Source organism: Salmo salar, chromosome 17, assembly GCF_965601325.2.
Source record: "Salmo salar chromosome 17, fSalSal1, whole genome shotgun sequence".
Lineage (NCBI taxonomy): Eukaryota > Metazoa > Chordata > Actinopteri > Salmoniformes > Salmonidae > Salmo > Salmo salar.
Window position 1 is genome coordinate 53,953,854 of NC_138307.1, and position 22,551 is coordinate 53,976,404.

Here is a 22,551-nt window from a genome sequence, read left to right on the forward strand (position 1 = left end):
TGTGTGTGTGTGTGTGTGTGTGTGTGTGTGTGTGTGTGTGTGTGTGTGTGTGTGTGTGTGTGTGTGTGTGTGTGTGTGTGTGCGTGTGTGTGTGTACAGAGCTCAAGGAAGGGGGCAGTGTTTGCTCTAAGGAAGCGACCATCCCTACGGCCACACAGCCCCTCCCCTCACAAACACACACTCTCTCTCTCTGTTCAATTCAAAGGGCTTTATTGGTATGGGAAACATATGTTTACATTGCCAAAGCAAGTGAAATAGATAATAAACTAAAGTGAAATAAACAATCAAAAATGAACAGTAAACGTTACACTCACAACAGTTTCAAAGGAATAGAGACATTTCAAATGTCATATTATGGCTATGTACAGTGTTATAACGATGTTCATGGTGTATTTCTCTCTCTCTCACACACACACACACACACACACACACACACACACACACACACACACACACACACACACACACACACACACACACACACACACACGCTGTGCTGTGCGCTGGCCCTTTAAGAGCTGAGCCCAGATCTAACAGCTTACAGGGCAGGGAGGGTAGGAGGAGGAGGGACAGAGACAGAGGGAGGGAGGGTGTGCGGTTGAGTGTGTGTGAGCGCTACAGAGCGAGAGAGAGGGAACAGTCTCCGTTGTCTCAGAGGTTGAAGGATCAACAGAGAGGCTTGTTGTGGCGGTTGTGATTCTGTTCCATCTGTGTGTCGGAGCTGCATGGTGTTAGAAGGAGGAATCCTAGTTCCCACAGACCTATTCCAGCATGCTCACAGACCCTGAGCTACCTCAGGAGTTTAACAGGTACGTTCTTACTCTCTCTCTCACACACACACTGCTCAGACAGACCGCGGGAGAGAGGGACGGCAGGACTGTGAGGTAGAGGGAAGGAGGAAGAAGGAGAGATGGTGTTTTGTTGTTGTTGAAGTGTTTGTGGAGGAGAAAGTGATGCTTGGTGTAAAACTGTTTACTGAAACAAAATAGTGTTTGCTGAGTTCCAAAGCTTTACTTGTTTGATAGATATATAGATTGATAGATAGCGAGATAAAGGAGGGAGAGAGAGAGTATGATAGAGGAAAGATAGAAAGTTTGTTTGGCTATCCTGTGCCTTTTAATGATACCACATGCAAAGGTTGCGCAAACTAGTGTGTGTGTGTGTGTGTGTGTGTGTGTGTGTGTGTGTGTGTGTGTGTGTGTGTGTGTGTGTGTGTGTGGTGTGTGTGTGTGTGTGTGTGTGTGTGTGTGTGTGTGTGTGTGTGTGTGTGTGTGTGTGTGGGTATGTGTTGTCCAGCTGTGGTAATCAGAGTGACAATGAGAAGTGATCTGTGACTTTGGCCCTGCTCTCCCTCTCGCTCTCTCTCGCTTTCTCTCTCTCTCTCTCTCTCTCTCTCTCTCTCTCTTCCTCTTTCCCTCCCTCTCTCCACTGCACACGTTCCAGTTTAACTAAGTTGTTCATGTCAACATGTTCATTGCTGTGTTCAAGCAGCAGTGTTACTCACTGTCTGTCTATCTATCTCTGTGTGTGTGTGTGTGTGTGTGTGTGTGTGTGTGTGTGTGTGTGTGTGTGTGTGTGTGTGTGTGTGTGTGTGTGTGTGTGTGTGTGTGTGTGTCTCTGAGACTAACTCTGTTTCCATGTGCTGAGGTGAGAGCGTGACCAGCGTGATTCAGTTTGACAAGAGTTTCTCAGAAAGTTCCCATTCACCACCTAACTACCTGACAGTCACAGAATCATTCTACAGTTTCCTATTCAGAATGCCTGGCAACTATTTGTACTTCTGCTTTATCTGAGGGCCTATTTTGATACCCTGAGATAAGACAGCTCACATTCATGTCGAGCTGCTATCGAACAAGAGCAAATTGTTCAGTGTGGGACAATTCTTGGGTTGTTTTTACAGAATCAACTCATTTTATATTCCAGTAGATGAAATAAAACACAAACACACTAAATGTTAAAAGCTTACATTTAAACAAAATGTCATATCTTTTATTTGTAGATGTTAAACTAAAATATTCACACACATTATCTCACAGTTACGTGGGATTGTTTTTCTGTCGTTACAGCAACAGCTGTCTGTTTAGAGGATTGATGCTTATATTTAGTTGTATTATTTAACCTTTATTTAACCAGGCAAGTCCGTTAAGAACAAATTCTTATTTACAATGACAGCCTAGGTTTTCCTCTGTCGTGTGAGAGAGGTGGAAGTATTCTCACCGATTTACAGTTCGCGTCGACAACAAAACGAGCTTTATAATGGCTGTTTGACGTTAATGCCCTGAAAGAAAGATTACCCATAATACCCCGTTTTAATACATGGTATTTTTTATACATGCCCTCTCTCACTTGACTTTTATTGCATGAAGGTACCGTACTGTTTTGCCAGATCAAACTAATCTTTTGTTTGGAGATAAAGTCTCTGAGTTTTAACCTCGAATTAAGAACACATTTATGTTTTGCAAAAAATGTGTTTTTAATAAGTCATCTATCCGCAAAGAGGGGAAGAGAGAAAAGATAACAACAGCAGACTATGTGGAATTAAAAATGTAAAGGATTACATGTAAAAGCAGAACGTTTGGAGATAAATGCAGGGATTATGATGACTTAGAAAACGTCTGGTTGAAAGTCTGCTTTCCAGTAATGTACTCTATCAGTGGATAAGGAAGGAAGAAAGGGTTGTGCCGGTTTGAGTATGTGTAACCTGTGTAGTGTGTATTTATGAGTGTGAGGCTCTCTACAGTGTGTGTGTGTGTTTGTGTGCGTGCGTGTGTGAGAGAGAGAGAGTTGTGCATTAGTCTCTTCAACGCAGAGGGAGAGAGAGTGTGTGAGCGCCAGTGTGTGTGTGCGAGACATACCATCATCGGTCCTGATGCTTTCTGTTCCTGCGTCTCTGTAAGTGTTCACTTTTCGTTCTTTCTCTCTCATCCCTCTCTCCGTTCTCGTTTACCGTCGCTTTTATCTGTTTTCTGCATCAGTTATGAGTTATTAGGGGAAGAAAAGTGAGATACAGAGAATTACTGTGTTTGTGGGAAAGCACATTCTACTCTAATGTTGCTGCGTTCATAGCTGGTTTAAAAGTTCTGTCACAATAACACAGTAAATGTATGTTCTGTACAGTGTGTAGAGCAATGAGCTGAGCTGGCCATGTGACGTGAAGAAATTCTCCTTCCTTTTTATTGTCTCTTAATTAGTTTGAGACGTAATTGATGGAAACAAGATGAGAATGGTTTGTTTTTAGGAGCTTTATCATCATCATTCATTCATTAACGGCGAATGAACAAATTGAGATACAGAATAGATTGACCGATGCAAGAACGTTCATGTTATATTTTGACTGGATTGGTTGTAGTAGGGCGTAAATCTCAACAATTTTCATACTATTTACAGTCATTTCTGCTGAGTAATATTTGAGTATATGATGATGATGATTAATATATTATTATTGTTCTTGGTATTATTATACTAGTGTGTGTTAATGTGATTATTATAATGTAATGTTATTATTGTCATTATAATATTATACTAATATTGTTGTATATTTTAGTGTTATTATAAATCCTAAGTTTTCTCACTGAAATTTTGTTCAGTTGTGGAAATAATAATGATTTGATGGCTTCTTCAGATACGTTGACAGCTTTACTAAGAATGTCTATGATGCTTGTATGAAATACTGGAATAGAGTGATTTCTCTGACATAGCTGTGGCATGAGTGTATCTGACAGATTCTGTGGTCAAAGTGACAGATTCCACACACACACAGAGAGAGAGAGAGAGAGAGAGAGGGAGAGAGAGAGAGAGAGAGAGAGAGAGAGAGAGAGAGAGAGAGAGAGAGAGAGAGAGAGAGGAGAGAGAGAGAGAGAGAGAGAGAGAGAGAGAGAGAGAGAGAGAATAGAGTGAAGGTATAGAGAAACAGAGGGAGAGCGACTAGAGAGAGATAACAGAAAGAGAGACGCAGAAAGAGAGACAGATAGATAGAAAGAGGGAGATGCAGAAGTAAAGGGAGATGCAGAAGTAAAGGGAAAAGAGCGAGATTGATCGTAAAGAAGGGGCAGAGAAGTGGAAAGGGAGTCTTAGGGGTGCTGAGGGGAGCAGTGTGGAACTCTCACTCTCTACCATTTGTCCCTGCGAGTTTATTGGGGGGGGGGGGGGTTTGTGGTGTAATGTCGCCTTTTATGAGTGGGTCCACACCAGATGTCTAAACACCTAAATGTGCCTTATTAGTAAAACTGCATAAATGGTTATAAAAGAACACTTCGATTTCCGCTGCTAAGATAATATGTAGAAATGTGTATTTTAGTGTGTCATCATTGCATTGGTATTGCATTGTAATACATTGTGGGATATTATTATAAAGTAGGACAGTGGATTTTTTTTAATGGTAATGTAATTTGTTATTGTTTGAAACTTTTACAATGAATGGAATTATTTCAGGAATTAAGGGAATCAAAGTGTGTAATGTGAATTAAAGTTGACCTGTACTAAATTGGATTTATGTAGCATTAACTAGAAAAGCATTGCGGATTAAAATGGTTAAGTGTTTTAAAGGGATAGGGTGGCGTGTTATGGACTGTTATGAGAAAGCGGGGTACAGTGTGTGTGTGTGTGTGTGTGTGTGTGTGTGTGTAATTGAGTGGTGTGTCCGTGGTCTGAACACTAATGCAGACCTTGTCCCCTCTCTCCCTTTCTCTCTCCCTCTCCCTATGGCCTCTCTGGGCCTCTTTCTCTCTCTCTCTCCCTCTCTCTCTCTGTCTCCGGGTCTTTCTCTCAGACTGGTCCATTGTCTGGCCCATATTGTCAGTCCGCCGAGCAGCTTGATAACCATGTCTCCATGTTGGAAAAAAGAAAGAAAGACAGAAGAATAGCAGAGCAGAATGCTAAAAGCGCCTCCCTCTCCTTCCCTCTCTCCCCCCTCCACTCTCAACCCACAGACCTCCCCAGTGCAGTCAGCTGACCTCTATAACAGCCAATCGGTGATTGATAAATTAGTTTCGGTAATTTGTAGGCGAAAGTGCAGAGGACTTCAACTTTTCTCTGGTCGCCCCGCTTGTGTCCCTCTGTGTGTGTGTCTGTCTTCTCTGTTTGGGTGGGGGTCTTCTGGGTTCATTAAGGGGGGGGCTGACGAGAGATGGGTCACATGGCCAGGGGTTAGAGGTCCAAGGTTAGGGCAGACTATTGCATCGTGGTCGGTCGGAGTAGTAAAAGTCAGAGGCTGTTGACTCTGAGAGGGGAAGAAGCCAAGCGAAGTCCTGTCCTGGGATTCTCTCATTCCTGTGTCCTCTGTCCCTCCTTCCCGCCTTCCATCCCCCTCTCTCTCCCTCTTTCCATCCCTGTGCGCCCCACAATGACAGACAGTGTTAGTCTCTTTGGCCTTACCCAGGGTGGTACAATAGCAACTCTGTGTCTGCAGGTAGGGAGGGGGATGGGGGGAAAGGGGAAGGAGGGGAAGAGGGAGGGGAGGAGGGGGGTCAAGGGAGGAGGCCATTTGGGTGAGGTGGGAGAGTTTCAAAGGACGGGGCAAAAGGGAGTGTGTGTGTGTGTGAGTATGTGTGTGTGTGTGTGTGTGTGTGTGTGTGTGTGTGTGTGTGTGTGTGTGTGTGTGTGTGTGTGTGTGTGTGTGTGTGTGTGTGTGTGTGTGTGTGTGTGTGTGTGGTGTGTGTGTGTGTGTGTGAGAGAGAGAGAGAGAGTGACTGTTCAGTCTGTGCTGTTGTTGTTTCTCTTCTATCCGTGGGCCACTCCAGAGAGCTGAGTGAGACTCTGTCTCTGTTTTTTACAGAGAGCCGTAGAGAGTGACTGAGACAAATGGAGAAGACTTTTTAGGGATGAGCTGAACAACTGGAGTCTAAACAGTGAGCGTCACACAATGGAAAATCTGTGTTCATCTGTCAATAAACATTACAGCTCCACTTCTTCCCTCATAAACATCAGGGAATAGGTCTGAAAAGCAACGGCGATGTTGTCGTTTTTCCGTTTTTCTCCCTCCAAAGCTTTTCTCACGTCCTAGCCCCACAACTGTCAGATCAGCCAGCACAGAAAGAGAGAGAGAAAGAGGGAGTGACCGAGTGAATGACTGGCGGTCTTTATCAGTCCCATTTCACTTGCTTTATTTTACCCTGCTAACCCTCATATGGAAGCTCTCCAAGGTAAAATGCCAGTGAAAGTCACAGCGTGGTGACTCAGCCTGAAGAAAGAAAAAACAATTACAACAACATGACGAAGTATGCAGACTGCTGCAATGAGCAGTGATGGCTATCTACAGCCCAGGAGAGAGAGAGAGAGAGAGTGTGTGTGTGTGTGTGTGTGTGTGTGTGTGTGTGTGTGTGTGTGTGTGTGTGTGTGTGTGTGTGTGTGTGTGTGTGTGTGTGTGTGTGTGTGTGTGTGTGTGTGTGTGTGTGTGTGTGTGTGTAAGGTAGTTTAGGGAGGTGGTGGTGAAGGAACCACAAACTACATGAGCTGGCCCTCTGTCCTCCCTGACAGCACACACACACACACACACACTTGGGACTTTGAACATCGGCTGTGTGTGTGTGTGTGATGACAGTGACATTAGCCACTGTCTTATAGCCTTTTGTGGTTAATCTGGACAGGAAATGCGGTCGCTCCCTCAGCCTCCATTATCGGAGAAAGAAACAGAGGGTGCTTTGTGTGTGAGTGTGTGTCTGTGTCGGTGCGTCATGTTAGCATACAGTACATCTGCAATAATGTTACAAGGTTTCTGTCATTCCTTTATATGCTCTCCTCTTGTCATCACCCATATGACATTGAGCATGTAACTGGAACGGAATAGATAGAATGACAGTCAAGTCAAGGAGAGTGGCTGGGTGTGTGTGTGTGTGTGTGTGTGTGTGTGTGTGTGTGTGTGTGTGTGTGTGTGTGTGTGTGTGTGTGTGTGTGTGTGTGTGTGTGTGTGTGTGTGTGTGTGTGTGTGTGTGTGTGTGTGTGTGTAGCCTACTAGCTGAAATGGCTGTACTAGCCACTACAATGACCAGGGAATATCACGGACTCCATTGAAGTGTGGAGTCACTAAGTCCACTAGCTTATGTGTTCCCTTTCTCCTGTTTCAGCCTCACTGTTCCCACTGACAGAAAGGACAGCCTATTAATAGATATTAGGCAATATCCTTAAGAGTCAGACAAGACACGGAGAGGAGGAGGAGGAGAGAGGAGAGAGGAGGAGAGGAGGTGGGGGGACAAACAGCTGATTGTGTAAAGAAGGATCACTCAGTAAGACAATACTACAAGCTATCTCAATGCTTCACCTCAGAGAGGGAGAGAGAGAGAGAGATAAATAAATAAATAAATAAATATGGGGTGAGAAAATAGACTGTTGACTTGACAGTGAGCATAAAGAATGGGATGGAGGGAGGGAGGGAGAGTGTAGAGAGTGCAGGAAAAGATGTATATGTGGAGAGAGCAGCAAGAGAAAGGAGAGTTAAAGGAAGAGAGGGATGATACCATATTTCAATACCTGATGGAACATTTGTTTAAAGTCATCCCTCAGGAGTTATACAATGTACCTATTGAAATGCTGAGGTTTTCTGTACTGCTGTTTGATACGCTGTTCTGTTCCCTTACCTCAGGCACAGCTGTAAAGTTACCTCTCACACACACACGCATTCACACGCAGCTAACCTTCACCTGACTGACAGGTAGTAGGGGAAGGGTCGCACAGAGATGACATCACTACCTCTTGGGGATGTGTATTTAAAGCCCCATTTTGATGTAACGTTGAAATTATTTTAAGCAGTGTAAACTGGACCTATATCAAATTCTAATATTGATTTGTATCTGTTTACTATGCATGTTTATTCAGCAATTGAAATACAGGATCACAGTTCAAACAGAGGATAATGGTTGTGTACAGAAGACAGTTAATGTAGTATTCTCTAGAAAAACATTCTGATCTCTGTAGAAGAAGAACAAGAATTATTACTAATTGAGGGAAAGATAGATGAACAGAGAGATTTAGAGAAAGAAAGCGAGAAAGAGATGGACCAAGAGAGAGAGAGAGAGAGAGAGAGCACAGTCTGAAGGTGTGTGCAATATCATCTAGCATATAGGAGATGACTGCTTTGTTTCTCACTCAGTCTTCATGAAACATGAAACACATCTTTACCCCCGTCGGAGCGCTTCTAACATGAATGATTTAACATATCGCTACTGGGATGTGTAGAGATACGGGGCTCAGCGTGTGTGTGTGTGTGTGTGTGTGTGTGTGTGTGTGTGTGTGTGTGTGTGTGTGTGTGTGTGTGTGTGTGTGTGTGTGTGTGTGTGTGTGTGTGTGTGTGTCTCTAGATGTGTGTGTGTGTGTGTGTGTGTGTGTGTGTGTCAGCTCGTTCCTCTCTCTCTCAGTGCAGCGTGAGTAGTCGTTGAAGTGGGTCATTTGTGCTGGACTGGCTGGTGTTAAGTGAGTTAACCACCGGTCAGTCAGTCTGTGATGGAGATTAACAGTCAATCAGTCTATTTGGTTAGTTAATGGACAGTGTACTTGGCCGATTAGTGACTTAACAGTACATGTACATGTGTGATATGAGAGAGACTTAACACAGTAGCACTCAGTCATCATCAAAGAGATGAAATCGTCCAGGGGAAGTGGTTCTTTAATCTAAGCTTAGTAGCTAACACTAACGCTCAGCCAGGGTGTGTGTGTTTGTGCGCGTGTGTGCGTGCGTGCGTGTGTGCACAGTTGAGAGAGGAAGGTAGAGAGCTGGACACCTGAGTCGTGAGCTCTGAACACATCAGATGTCCAATTCTCTTCCCAGTGTTTCCCGTGCTGTTGATTAAAAGGATTGTCTTTACATCATGTATTGGTTGGATGGTTGGCGCGCCGAGCATCTGTGTGTGTGTGTGTGTGTGTGTGTAACGGCCCAGTGTGTCTGTATGTGCCTGGTTTTATTTTCCCGGCTGCCGTGGAGAGAGGGAGGTGTGTTTGGCATGTCTGTCTGTGTTCGCGCCACAGAAGGAAGGAGCGAAATTATGCTAATGGTCGCTAATTATGACCTTGGAGACTGGCTTAGCTGCCAATTTATTGACTTAATAAAGCCCTTCTTTTTAATCCCAACAACACTACTGTACATGCGTTCAATGTTTCATGGAGCAGCCTCTTGTGCAGGACAGGTCTGCCAACTTGAAGTGAATTTGCTGCTATAACCTGCTCACCCACTGTGCTGAGTTCTATAGTAAATAGACATCAAAGACTTAGAGGAAAATATACATTTTATTGCTCAAGAGGAGAGCTGTGAAAGGAGGAAGGATGGAGGGGTGAGAGGGAGAAGGAGGGATGAGAAGAGGGCACAGCAGAGGGGAGGAAAGAGGGGGGATGGAGGGGTGAGAGGAGGAGAGAGAGGGTGTTGTGTCTAACCTCAGGAATATTCCAGAGTCACAGCATCCAACAGACTGGGTTCTTGTTCTCCTGAGAGGTGTGTGACCTGCCCAAAAGTTGCTCTTAGGTACACAGATCTAGGATCAGCTTGCCCTCCCTGCTGCTAACCTTAACTATTAGGCGGTAAAACCCCAAACTGACCTTAGATCAGTGTCCAGGGATACTACTCCAGTCCTGTGTGGTGTCTAGAGGACGTGGGAGGAGTGCAGCTGGGAAGAGAGGTGTGGACAGGACATGGGTGGAGGGGCGGTGGACTGGCTGAGGTGAGGTAGACTGAGGGCGGTTGTGTGTGTGTGAGGAGAGGCTGTGTTTATCGGAGTGGTGTGTGTGTGTGTGTGTGTGTGTGTGTGTGTGTGTGTGTGTGTGTGTGTGTGTGTGTGTGTGTGTGTGTGTGTGTGTGTGTGTGTGTGTGTGTGTGTGTGTGTGTGTGTGTGTGTGTGTGTGTGTGTGTGTGTGTGTGTGTAGCAGAAACAAAAGGCTCCAGTGTATGAGAGTGAAAGGAGGTAAAGTAAACACCCTGTGATGAGGACAGACCTGCTGTGTGTGTGTGTGTGTGTGTGTGTGTGTGTGTGTGCGTGCGTGCGTGCGTATGTGCGTCGCGTGGCCTGTAGTTGATACAGCTGTGCCTTCTTCTCTCTCTGCCCAGAGTGTGAAACACTGGGGTAACTCAACGCACACTTTCACAGATGATAAAGATATATATTTAGAAATATCACAATTGTTTTCATTTCTACACTTTCTTGTGGTTTTGGAAAAACTAGTCTTACAATTTCCTTTCATTTTATCATTTAAAATCATGTGTGAACATCACTACTGCTGCTGTGTTTAAAGCATGTGTAGATAGATAAGGGAATTCTGGAATAGGCATGTGCACATAGTAGAATATACAAGTTAGAATACAGGCATATTGATATACAGTGAGGGGAAAAAAGTATTTGATCCCATGCTGATTTTGTACGTTTGCTCACTGACAAAGAAATGATCAGTGTATAATTGTAATGGTAGGTTTATTTGAACAGTGAAAGACAGAATAACAACAACAAAAATCCAGAAAAACGCATGTCAAAAATGTTATAAATTGATTTGCATTTTAATGAGGGAAATAAGTATTTGACCCCCTCTGCAAAACATGACTTAGTACTTGGTGGCAAAACCCTTGTTGGCAATCACAGAGGTCAGACGTTTCTTGTAGTTGGCCACCAGGTTTGCACACATCTCAGGAGGGATTTTGTCCCACTCCTCTTTGCAGATCTTCTCCAAGTCATTAAGGTTTCGAGGCTGACGTTTGGCAACTCGAAACTTCAGCTCCCTCCACAGATTTTCTATGGGATTAAGGTCTGGAGACTGGCTAGGCCACTCCAGGACCTTAATGTGCTTCTTCTTGAGCCACTCCTTTGTTGCCTTGGCCGTGTGTTTTGGGTCATTGTCATGCTGGAATACCCATCAACGACCCATTTTCAATGCCCTGGCTGAGGGAAGGAGGTTCTCACCCAAGATTTGACGGTACATGGCCCCGTCCATCGTTCCTTTGATGCGGTGAAGTTGTCCTGTTCCCTTAGCAGAAGAACACCCCCAAAGCATAATGTTTCCACCTCCATGTTTGACGGTGGGGATGGTGTTCTTGGGGTCATAGGCAGCATTCCTCCTCCTCCAAACACGGCGAGTTGAGTTGATGCCAAAGAACTCCATTTTGGTCTCATCTGACCACAACACTTTCACCCAGTTGTCCTCTGAATCATTCAGATGTTCATTGGCAAACTTCAGACGGGCATGTATATGTGCTTTCTTGAGCAGGGGGACCTTGCGGGCGCTGCAGGATTTCAGTCCTTCACGGCGTAATGTGTTACCAATTGTTTTCTTGGTGACTATGGTCCCAGCTGCCTTGAGATCATTGACAAGATCCTCCCATGTAGTTCTGGGCTGATTCCTCACCGTTCTCATGATCATTGCAACTCCACGAGGTGAGATATTGCATGGAGCCCCAGGCCGAGGGAGATGGACAGTTCTTTTGTGTTTCTTCCATTTGCGAATAATCGCACCAACTGTTGTCACCTTCTCACCAAGCTGCTTGGTGATGGTCTTGTAGCCCATTCCAGCCTTGTGTAGGTCTACAATCTTGTCCCTGACATCCTTGGAGAGCACTTTGGTCTTGGCCATGGTGGAGAGTTTGGAATCTGATTGATTGATTGCTTCTGTGGACAGGTGTCTTTTATACAGGTAACAAACTGAGATTAGGAGCACTCCCTTTAAGAGTGTGCTCCTAATCTCAGCTCGTTACCTGTATAAAAGACACCTGGGAGCCAGAAATGTTTCTGATTGAGAGGGGGTCAAATACTTATTTCCCTCATTAAAATGCAAATCAATTTATAACATTTTCGACATACGTTTTTCTGGATTTTTGTTGTTGTTATTCTGTCTCTCACTGTTCAAATAAACCTACCATTAAAATTATAGACTGATCATTTCTTTGTCAGTGGGCAAATGTACAAAATCAGCAGGGGATCAAATACTTTTTTCCCCCACTGTAGATGGAGACTATGTGTGATGTAGCAATGTACGACTGTACAGAACCATACATTTGGCATCTGTTTGAACCTCTAGGGACAGCAGTCCTGCTCAGAAGGTTTACGTATTCTCCTGTTTGTATCCTCCTCTTTTCTCAAACAGAATGGTTGTTGATGGCGGTGCAAGAAATACAGTTGTGCTCCTAGCCTGTTGCTCCTTGCATGTCTGACTTTCTGCGTATACATTAGTGTTTGCGTATTCTCCTCCCTCCCTCTCTTTCCTTCTCTCTCTCCTTCTCCCTCCCTCCCTCCCTCCCTCCCTCCCTCCCTCCCTTCCTCTCACCCTGGGTCATTGTAGCAGTAACTTCAAGGCTGAACGAGAGCCTTTGAAAGCGCTTAGGGAGACGCTGCCAGCCGCATTAAACTCTATTATTGGAACGTATTCATTTTGTCCCTATTCACCCGGGGGGCACATTTATGTTGGGGAGAGTTCATCTAATAGATGCCACTGTTCTTCCCCTCCCTCTGCTTTCAGTGGGAAACAAAGGCAAAGTAACAAATGCACAGCCTCTATGTTTGTTATTTTCACTGGTATTGTCAGGGCCGAGGTTTTCATACACATCACTGTCAGCTTGCTGCTGGAGTGAAAGGGCCTGTGTCAGGCCTCGGCCATTTGTCATAAAATGTCAGCCCAACCTGGCTCTATTTTCAGTAATGGGTTATTGTGTGTGTGTGTGTGTGTGTGTGTGTGTGTGTGTGTGTGTGTGTGTGTGTGTGTGTGTGTGTGTGTGTGTGTGTGTGTGTGTGTGTGTGTGTGTGTGTGTGTGTGTGTGTGTGTGTGTGTGTGTGTGTGTGTGTGTGTGTACGTTGGAAGGACCTGATGGTAAACATGGATGTGATTGTGTGTGAAGGTCTAAAGAGCTTTTCCTCTGACTAGCGGATGTAGATGATTTACTGTATATTATTATAGTGTGTATTGTCTGCTGAGAGAGAGGAGAGAGAGGGATTCAGAGACACAGAGAGAGGGCCATTGCGGACCAATGAATAATAGGAAATTAATAATGATGAACTATTTCTATAAATATAACTATTGCAATGGATGAAAGACTAGTGTTTCTCCCACTGTCACCCACAGCTCACTCTCCCTCTCTCTCTCTCTCTCTGTTTTTTCCAGGATGTCTTCCAAGCGACCAATCTCTCCATATGGGGGGACAGATGGAGAGGTAGCCATGGCAACCAGCAGACAGAGACTGGAAGAGGAAGAGAGAGATGACGGACAGGCTGTCATGCACCTCCCCCTGACTCCCTACTGCAGCAAGGTGTCCCCCCTCTCGCCCCGCCCCCTGGACAGCCCCCCCACACTGCACAGTGCCATGGTAAAACAGCCCCTCGTTGTCTTCATATCATTTAACTGCTCTTATTGGCTACTTGGCTTTGTTTCGACTCTTCTTATTGGTTGTCTGGAGTTTAAATCCTGCCACACTGTTGAGGTGGAAGTTGGCACTTAAGGACAGATCTTAGGATCAGTTTGTCCTCCCCAATCCCTGATCTCAACCATAAGGGGGCTAAACGGAACATAGCCGTTGACAGGAAGTGACAGTAGTCCCCAGCTATCATAGACTGAGACAGGGCCATTTAGCATTGTGTATGATTGTTTATTAGACTGTAATTACAGAGAGTTGTAGTTATGGCGTCCGGTTTTGAAGTAACACATACTTCCAACAGAGGAAATAATAATGGGGGAAAACTGGACACAAAAGATGCTCGAGAGTGCTCTTATGATGTGAATCACGTTTCCCTTTTGTTTTAGTGTGAAGGCCCGTGTCTGTGCTGTAACCGTTTGACGGTGAGGCATGGAGACGTGGTACATGTGTGACTGTCAATGTGAGCCATGTCAGTGAGTCATGTTCTGCTGTGAAAAGGGTGACTGTGTGTGCTAACAGTAAATGCATATCATCATTTCGATGTATAGTTTGGTGTGTGTGATGTGTGTTTTATGTAGGTGTGTGTGTGTGTGTGTGTGTGTGTGTGTGTGTGTGTGTGTGTGTGTGTGTGTGTGTGTGTGTGTGTGTGTGTGTGTGTGTGTGTGTGTGTGTGTGTGTGTGTGTGTGTGTGTGTGTGTGTGTGTGTGGCCTCAGTAACCCTCATAGTTTTCCTCAAGTTAGCCTACAGACTTTTCCCCTGTACTGCTGATAAACCACCACACAGTAAATGTTGTGAGATCACTCTGGCTGTAAAACAATGAAAGGGTGCTTAAGGACCATAATGGTAAGCTAATTCTGTAATTAACCTGCTGATTGCACATCAGACTGGACTCTGCTGCCTGTCAGACAACAGTCACTGACTGTAAACCAAAGTCCTCTCTTTTTCTTTCTCTCTCACCAGGAAGATATACTTTATCATGGCATGCTGTTGACAGTAGGTATTGGACCTGATGTTTGGGAGACTTTATCACGGCATGCTGTTGACAGTAGGTAGTGGACCTGATGTTTGGGAGACTTTATCACGGCATGCTGTTGACAGTAGGTACTGGACCTGATGTTTGGGAGACTTTATCACGGCATGCTGTTGACAGTAGGTATTGGACCTGATGTTTGGGAGACTTTATCACGGCATGCTGTTGACAGTAGGTATTGGACCTGATGTTTGGGAGACTTTATCACGGCATGCTGTTGACAGTAGGTATTGGACCTGATGTTTGGGAGACTTTATCACGGCATGCTGTTGACAGTAGGTAGTGGACCTGATGTTTGGGAGACTTTATCACGGCATGCTGTTGACAGTAGGTATTGGACTTGATGTTTGGGAGACTTTATCACGGCATGCTGTTGACAGTAGGTAGTGGACCTGATGTTTGGGAGACTTTATCACGGCATGCTGTTGACAGTAGGTATTGGACCTGATGTTTGGGAGACTTTATCACGGCATGCTGTTGACAGTAGGTAGTGGACCTGATGTTTGGGAGACTTTATCACGGCATGCTGTTGACAGTAGGTATTGGACCTGATGTTTGGGAGACTTTATCACGGCATGCTGTTGACAGTAGGTAGTGGACCTGATGTTTGGGAGACTTTATCATGGCATGCTGTTGACAGTAGGTATTGGACCTGATGTTTGGGAGACTTTATCACGGCATGCTGTTGACAGTAGGTATTGGACCTGATGTTTGGGAGACTTTATCATGGCATGCTGTTGACAGTAGGTAGTGGACCTGATGTTTGGGAGACTTTATCACGGCATGCTGTTGACAGTAGGTATTGGACTTGATGTTTGGGAGACTTTAGCTCAGTTGTAGCTCAGTTGGTAGAGCATGGTGTTTGCAATGCCAGGGTTGTGGGTTCGATTCCCACGGGGGGCCAGCACAGAAGAAAAAAAAAAAAAAAATGAAATTGTATGAAAAGTATGCATTCACTACTGTAAGTCGCTCTGGATAAGAGCGTCTGCTAAATGACTAAAATGTAATGTAAATGTAAATGTTTGGGAGACTTTATCATGGCATGCTGTTGACAGTAGGTATTGGACCTGATGTTTGGGAGACTTTATCATGGCATGCTGTTGACAGTAGGTATTGGACCTGATGTTTGGGAGACTTTATCACGGCATGCTGTTGACAGTAGGTAGTGGACCTGATGTTTGGGAGACTTTATCACGGCATGCTGTTGACAGTAGGTATTGGACCTGATGTTTGGGAGACTTTATCACGGCATGCTGTTGACAGTAGGTATTGGACTTGATGTTTGGGAGACTTTATCACGGCATGCTGTTGACAGTAGGTATTGGACTTGATGTTTGGGAGACTTTATCACGGCATGCTGTTGACAGTAGGTATTGGACCTGATGTTTGGGAGACTTTATCACGGCATGCTGTTGACAGTAGGTAGTGGACCTGATGTTTGGGAGACTTTATCACGGCATGCTGTTGACAGTAGGTATTGGACTTGATGTTTGGGAGACTTTATCACGGCATGCTGTTGACAGTAGGTATTGGACCTGATGTTTGGGAGACTTTATCACGGCATGCTGTTGACAGTAGGTACTGGACCTGATGTTTGGGAGACTTTATCACGGCATGCTGTTGACAGTAGGTACTGGACCTGATGTTTGGGAGACTTTATCACGGCATGCTGTTGACAGTAGGTATTGGACCTGATGTTTGGGAGACTTTATCACGGCATGCTGTTGACAGTAGGTATTGGACCTGATGTTTGGGAGACTTTATCACGGCATGCTGTTGACAGTAGGTATTGGACCTGATGTTTGGGAGACTTTATCACGGCATGCTGTTGACAGTAGGTATTGGACATGATGTTTGGGAGACTTTATGTTATAGCCTTGGTAATGTTAAGATAATAGTGGGAGGTATTTTTTAACTGAGTTGTTGGAACAGGTATTGGTGTCACGGCCTGACCATAGAGAGCCCTTGTTTCTCTATGGTGTTGTAATGATTTTGTTTAGAGAAGTATGGGAGTCAGGCGCAGGACACAGGGATGAGTGCAAACAAAACGTGTTTACTCAAAACAATAATAAAACTTCTCCCACAGCAATAAAACATGGCTGGGAGAAACACCTCCAACAACCACAAAACAGGAAACAATCACGGACAAGACAAACAGGGAAGCCAGAGGGTTAAGTAATGAACATAATCAGGGAATCATAAACAGGTGTGAACAATTAAGACAAAACCAAACGAACAGGGAAACATAGATCGGTGGTGATTAGTAAGCCGGTGACGTCGACCGCCGAACGCCGCCCGAACAAGGAGAGGGGCCGACTTCGGCGGAAGTCATGACAGGTGTAGTAGGTTAGGGCGTGTCGAGGGGGTGTTCTAGTTTAAAATATCTATGTTGGTGTTTTGGTTTGGTTCCCAATTAGAGGCAGCTGGTAATCGTTGCCTCTAATTGGGGATCATATTTAAGTAGCTATTTTTCCCACCTGTGTTTGTGGGATATTGTTTTGCGTTTGTGCACCACATAGTCACCTTTCGTTATTCGTTTATTGTTTTTGCTTAAAGTTTCACTTTGTAATAAATATGTGGAACTCAACATCCGCTGCGCCTTTGTCCCGTTCTTACGACAACCGTGACAATAATCATTACGTTTAGTAATGATTATTGTTTTAAGTGTGATGAATCACGTATTAATTAATAATTCAAGTATTATTAAGTTTCCTTTTATCATTATTATTATTACTTAGGCCTATGCTACAAATATAATAATCAACACTATAAATTCCCCTATACATGAGATGCGACTTGAGCCAGTTGGTTGACTGACACGAGAAATGGAATAGTAAAAAGGACACTGAGGAGGGGTGCGCCCGCATAATATTTGATGTGGATTATTAAAGCGCGACCGAGCCGTCTCCTGGACAGGGTGGATTTAGCGCGAGCGGCAAGGCTTGGCATGTGTAAGATGTACAATTTTGCTACGGCTTTACCCTCTCAATCCGCTCTGCGCTGACTGGCAGAAGAGTTGAGTGAGAGAGAGCTTTAGACGGCGCGCCTCGAAGGGGCTTTGTCACGGCAATTGTATAAAGTGATATGGGAGAGGAAATGGACTGCGCTCGTATCCGGGTAGTGGCGTCCCCGGGTAGAGGCAGCATCCACGAGGAGATTACCACGCTTTATTTTGTCATGGTAAATTAACACAGCAGCGAGGCGCGCTCCCCAACAAACTGACCTCTTCATCTCTCCAAACTGCCACTCCGAGTTGAGAGGAGGTGCAGTTAAAAAAAAACATTTTTTTTCCTCATGTGTGTTTGTAGCAGTAAATGAAGGGCTTTTTTTTCTTTCTTTCTCCACTTCTTCCCCTGAATTTTATGGTTAGTAGCCTAATCAAACAGCTGAATTTTGTTAGTGTGGGAAGGGTTTCACAGACAGGTGGTAATGGATAGGTGTTTATTACTGCACCTTTTGTCCGTTTAATGAGGTCCTGCCGCGCACTCATGAAAGATAAAAACAGTAACAACAATATTCCTCTGCTTAATTCAGGTCCAAATTCTCCAGGCGCCGCCTGCCTTCGATGATATTTTTTTCATATGGATTTTGACAGATTTGAAGCAGCACACCAAGCAGGCTTAAACCAAACGCAGTGGTCACACTTAGTTTCTCCTGCCAGTGCTGTCATAATGAATTAACACATGCTTGCTTGTAGACAATTAAGGGCCTCTTACAAATATTGGCATGCATTGATTTAATAAACTGTTATTTAAAATATACAAAATAAAGCTGCACATTTCTGTTTAGGTAAATTTAACTGGAATATCTCTACCATTTTGTGCAATGATTTAAAAACAAAATAGATCATAGAAGTATTATTATTATTGCATTTTAATATAATGCATTTTTTTAAAGTTATGATTATTATTGTGAAATTGTAACATATGCAATATTAGATGAAATAAGAACAATTTTGTAACTGCTGTGTGTGGATGGGATGGGGGATGGAGAAGTATTTTTAGGTTATGTGAGTATTTGTCCTCCAAGCTGAGATAAGATGGGAGGTGGGGTAAGGAGTGGGTGGTAGGGTTAGGCTGTGAGTAGGCCAACCGGTGTGTGTGGATGCCACAGCAGGCTCAGAGTCAGAGAGCAGACGAGGTGTGTGTTTAGCCCCGCGCTAAAGGGATTGGGATCGTATGTGTGTGTGTGTGTGTGTGTGTGTGTGTGTGTGTGTGTGTGTGTGTGTGTGTGTGTGTGTGTGTGTGTCAGCGCTGGCTTAAGACCAGCGAGTAGGTGTCAGTGTCACCTCCAGGAGCGAGCACTTACATCCCTGTAGCCTGTGTATGTGTGTGAGTGTGTGCTTCAGGTGCCTCCTGTGACTCCCATTGCCAGATTGGCCATGGCTTAATTGTCGACACCACGGCACCACACATTAAACACATACACCTTCCCAACTTGGAGACATGGCAGGGAATTGCACCCCCTCAATTGCTACTGTTAGTGTTGCTCTGCTCTGCTTCAAACCCACACAGGGTGGAGGGGTGTGTGTGCGCTCTGATGTACCCAGAGAGAGAAAGATAGAGGGACAGAGAGAGAGAGAGAGAGACAGAGAGAGAGAGAGAGAGAGGGAGGGGGGGACGGAAACGGAGAGAGAAAAAGAAAGAAACAGAGACCCTCTAAGGTAAATGGGTAGATTTCTCCTGGAGGGCAACGGAGAGAATAAAGGAGGGAAGAGGAAGACGGAGGAATAAAAAGAGAGAGGGAACATGAGCAGCTGTGCTGGCGGAAGGAAAAAATAGCATTTTGCATTTTTTTGGCAAGAGTTAAGTGTGTTTAAATCTGCCTCTCCTCACAGATGAGCTTAAGAACACAACAGTTGTTTAATTCTGTTTCCATGCAGAGGCACTAAAGGGATAAAGAACGGAGAGAGAGAAGGAGAGAGAGAAGGAGAGCGAGAGAAGGAGAGAGGCGCAGTTTCACTTTGTTACAGCCGTTCGGAAGAGAATTGACATCTGCAAATAAAGGCAGCAGAACCACCCACACTGTCAGCCTACCACATCAAATACATAGACTCACACTCACTGTCAGCCTACCACATCAAATACATAGACTCACACTCACTGTCAGCCTACCACATCAAATACATAGACTCACACTCACTGTCAGCGTGCCACATCAAATACATAGACTCACACTCACTGTCAGCCTGCCACATCAAATACATAGACTCACACTCACTGTCAGCCTACCACATCAAATACATAGACTCACACTCACTGTCAGCCTGCCACATCAAATACATAGTCTCACACTCACTGTCAGCCTACCACATCAAATACATAGACTCACACACACTGTCAGCCTGCCACATCAAATACATAGACTCACACTCACTGTCAGCCTACCACATCAAATACATAGACTCACACTCACTGTCAGCCTACCACATCAAATACATAGACTCACACTCACTGTCAGCCTACCACATCAAATACATAGACTCACACACACTGTCAGCCTGCCACATCAAATACATAGACTCACACTCACTGTCAGCCTACCACATCAAATACATAGACTCACACTCACTGTCAGCCTGCCACATCAAATACATAGACTCACACTCACTGTCAGCCTACCACATCAAATACATAGACTCACACTCACTGTCAGCCTACCACATCAAATACATAGACTCACACTCACTGTCAGCCTACCACATCAAATACATAGACTCACACTCACTGTCAGCCTACCACATCAAATACATAGACTCACACTCACTGTCAGCCTGCCACATCAAATACATAGACTCACACTCACTGTCAGCCTGCCACATCAAATACATAGACTCACACTCACTGTCAGCCTACCACATCAAATACATAGACTCACACTCACTGTCAGCCTACCACATCAAATACATAGACTCACACTCACTGTCAGCCTACCACATCAAATACATAGACTCACACTCACTGTCAGCCTGCCACATCAAATACATAGACTCACACTCACTGTCAGCCTGCCACATCAAATACATAGACTCACACTCACTGTCAGCCTACCACATCAAATACATAGACTCACACTCACTGTCAGCCTACCACATCAAATACATAGACTCACACTCACTGTCAGCCTACCACATCAAATACATAGACTCACACTCACTGTCAGCCTACCACATCAAATACATAGACTCACACTCACTGTCAGCCTGCCACATCAAATACATAGACTCACACTCACTGTCAGCCTACCACATCAAATACATAGACTCACACTCACTGTCAGCCTACCACATCAAATACATAGACTCACACTCACTGTCAGCCTGCCACATCAAATACATAGACTCACCCACACTGTCAGCCTGCCACATCAAATACATAGACTCACACTCACTGTCAGCCTACCACATCAAATACATAGACTCACACACACTGTCAGCCTGCCACATCAAATACATAGACTCACCCACACTGTCAGCCTGCCACATCAAATACATAGACTCACACTCACTGTCAGCCTACCACATCAAATACATAGACTCACACTCACTGTCAGCCTGCCACATCAAATACATAGACTCACACTCACTGTCAGCCTACCACATCAAATACATAGACTCACACTCACTGTCAGCCTACCACATCAAATACATAGACTCACACTCACTGGCACTCACTGTCAGCCTGCCACATCAAATACATAGACTCACCCACACTGTCAGCCTACCACATCAAATACATAGACTCACCCACACTGTCAGCCTACCACATCAAATACATAGACTCACACTCACTGTCAGCCTACCACATCAAATACATAGACTCACACTCACTGTCAGCCTACCACATCAAATACATAGACTCACACTCACTGGCACTCACTGTCAGCCTGCCACATCAAATACATAGACTCACACTCACTGGCACTCACTGTCAGCCTGCCACATCAAATACATAGACTCACACTCACTGGCACTCACTGTCAGCCTGCCACATCAAATACATAAACTCACACTCACTGGCACTCACTGTCAGCCTGCCACATCAAATACATAGACTCACACTCACTGGCACTCACTGTCAGCCTGCCACATCAAATACATAGACTCACACTCACTGGCACTCACTGTCAGCCTGCCACATCAAATACATAGACTCACACTCACTGGCACTCACTGTCAGCCTGCCACATCAAATACATAGACTCACACTCACTGTCAGCCTGCCACATCAAATACATAGACTCACACTCACTGTCAGCCTACCACATCAAATACATAGACTCACACTCACTGGCACTCACTGTCAGCCTACCACATCAAATACATAGACTCACACTCACTGGCACTCACTGTCAGCCTGCCTCATCAAATACATAGACTCACACTCACTGTCAGCCTGCCACATCAAATACATAGACTCACACTCACTGTCAGCCTACCACATCAAATACATAGACTCACACTCACTGTCAGCCTGCCTCATCAAATACATAGACTCACACTCACTGGTGCTCACTGTCAGCCTGCCACATCAAATACATAGACTCACACTCACTGTCAGCCTACCACATCAAATACATAGACTCACACTCACTGTCAGCCTACCACATCAAATACATAGACTCACACTCACTGGCACTCACTGTCAGCCTGCCACATCAAATACATAGACTCACCCACACTGTCAGCCTACCACATCAAATACATAGACTCACCCACACTGTCAGCCTACCACATCAAATACATAGACTCACACTCACTGTCAGCCTACCACATCAAATACATAGACTCACACTCACTGTCAGCCTACCACATCAAATACATAGACTCACACTCACTGGCACTCACTGTCAGCCTGCCACATCAAATACATAGACTCACACTCACTGGCACTCACTGTCAGCCTGCCACATCAAATACATAGACTCACACTCACTGTCAGCCTGCCACATCAAATACATAGACTCACACTCACTGTCAGCCTACCACATCAAATACATAGACTCACACTCACTGGCACTCACTGTCAGCCTACCACATCAAATACATAGACTCACACTCACTGGTACTCACTGTCAGCCTGCCACATCAAATACATAGACTCACACTCACTGTCAGCCTGCCACATCAAATACATAGACTCACACTCACTGTCAGCCTGCCACATCAAATGCATAGACTCACACTCACTGTCAGCCTGCCACATCAAATGCATA

The 22,551-nt window shown here is 44.8% G+C and overlaps 1 protein-coding gene across 1 annotated transcript in view; it reads left to right on the plus strand.

Annotated features, from left to right (window-relative positions):
* Positions 1-555: 555 nt before the first annotated feature.
* The window catches only part of LOC106576150 (transcription factor SOX-5), a 97,625-nt gene continuing 75,629 nt past the window's right edge, over positions 556-22,551 (plus strand). Inside the window, 2 exon segments of the mRNA XM_045699761.2 lie at positions 556-809; positions 13,057-13,258. Of these exon segments, the coding sequence (XP_045555717.1) occupies positions 772-809; positions 13,057-13,258 (240 nt within the window). The 5' untranslated portion in view covers positions 556-771.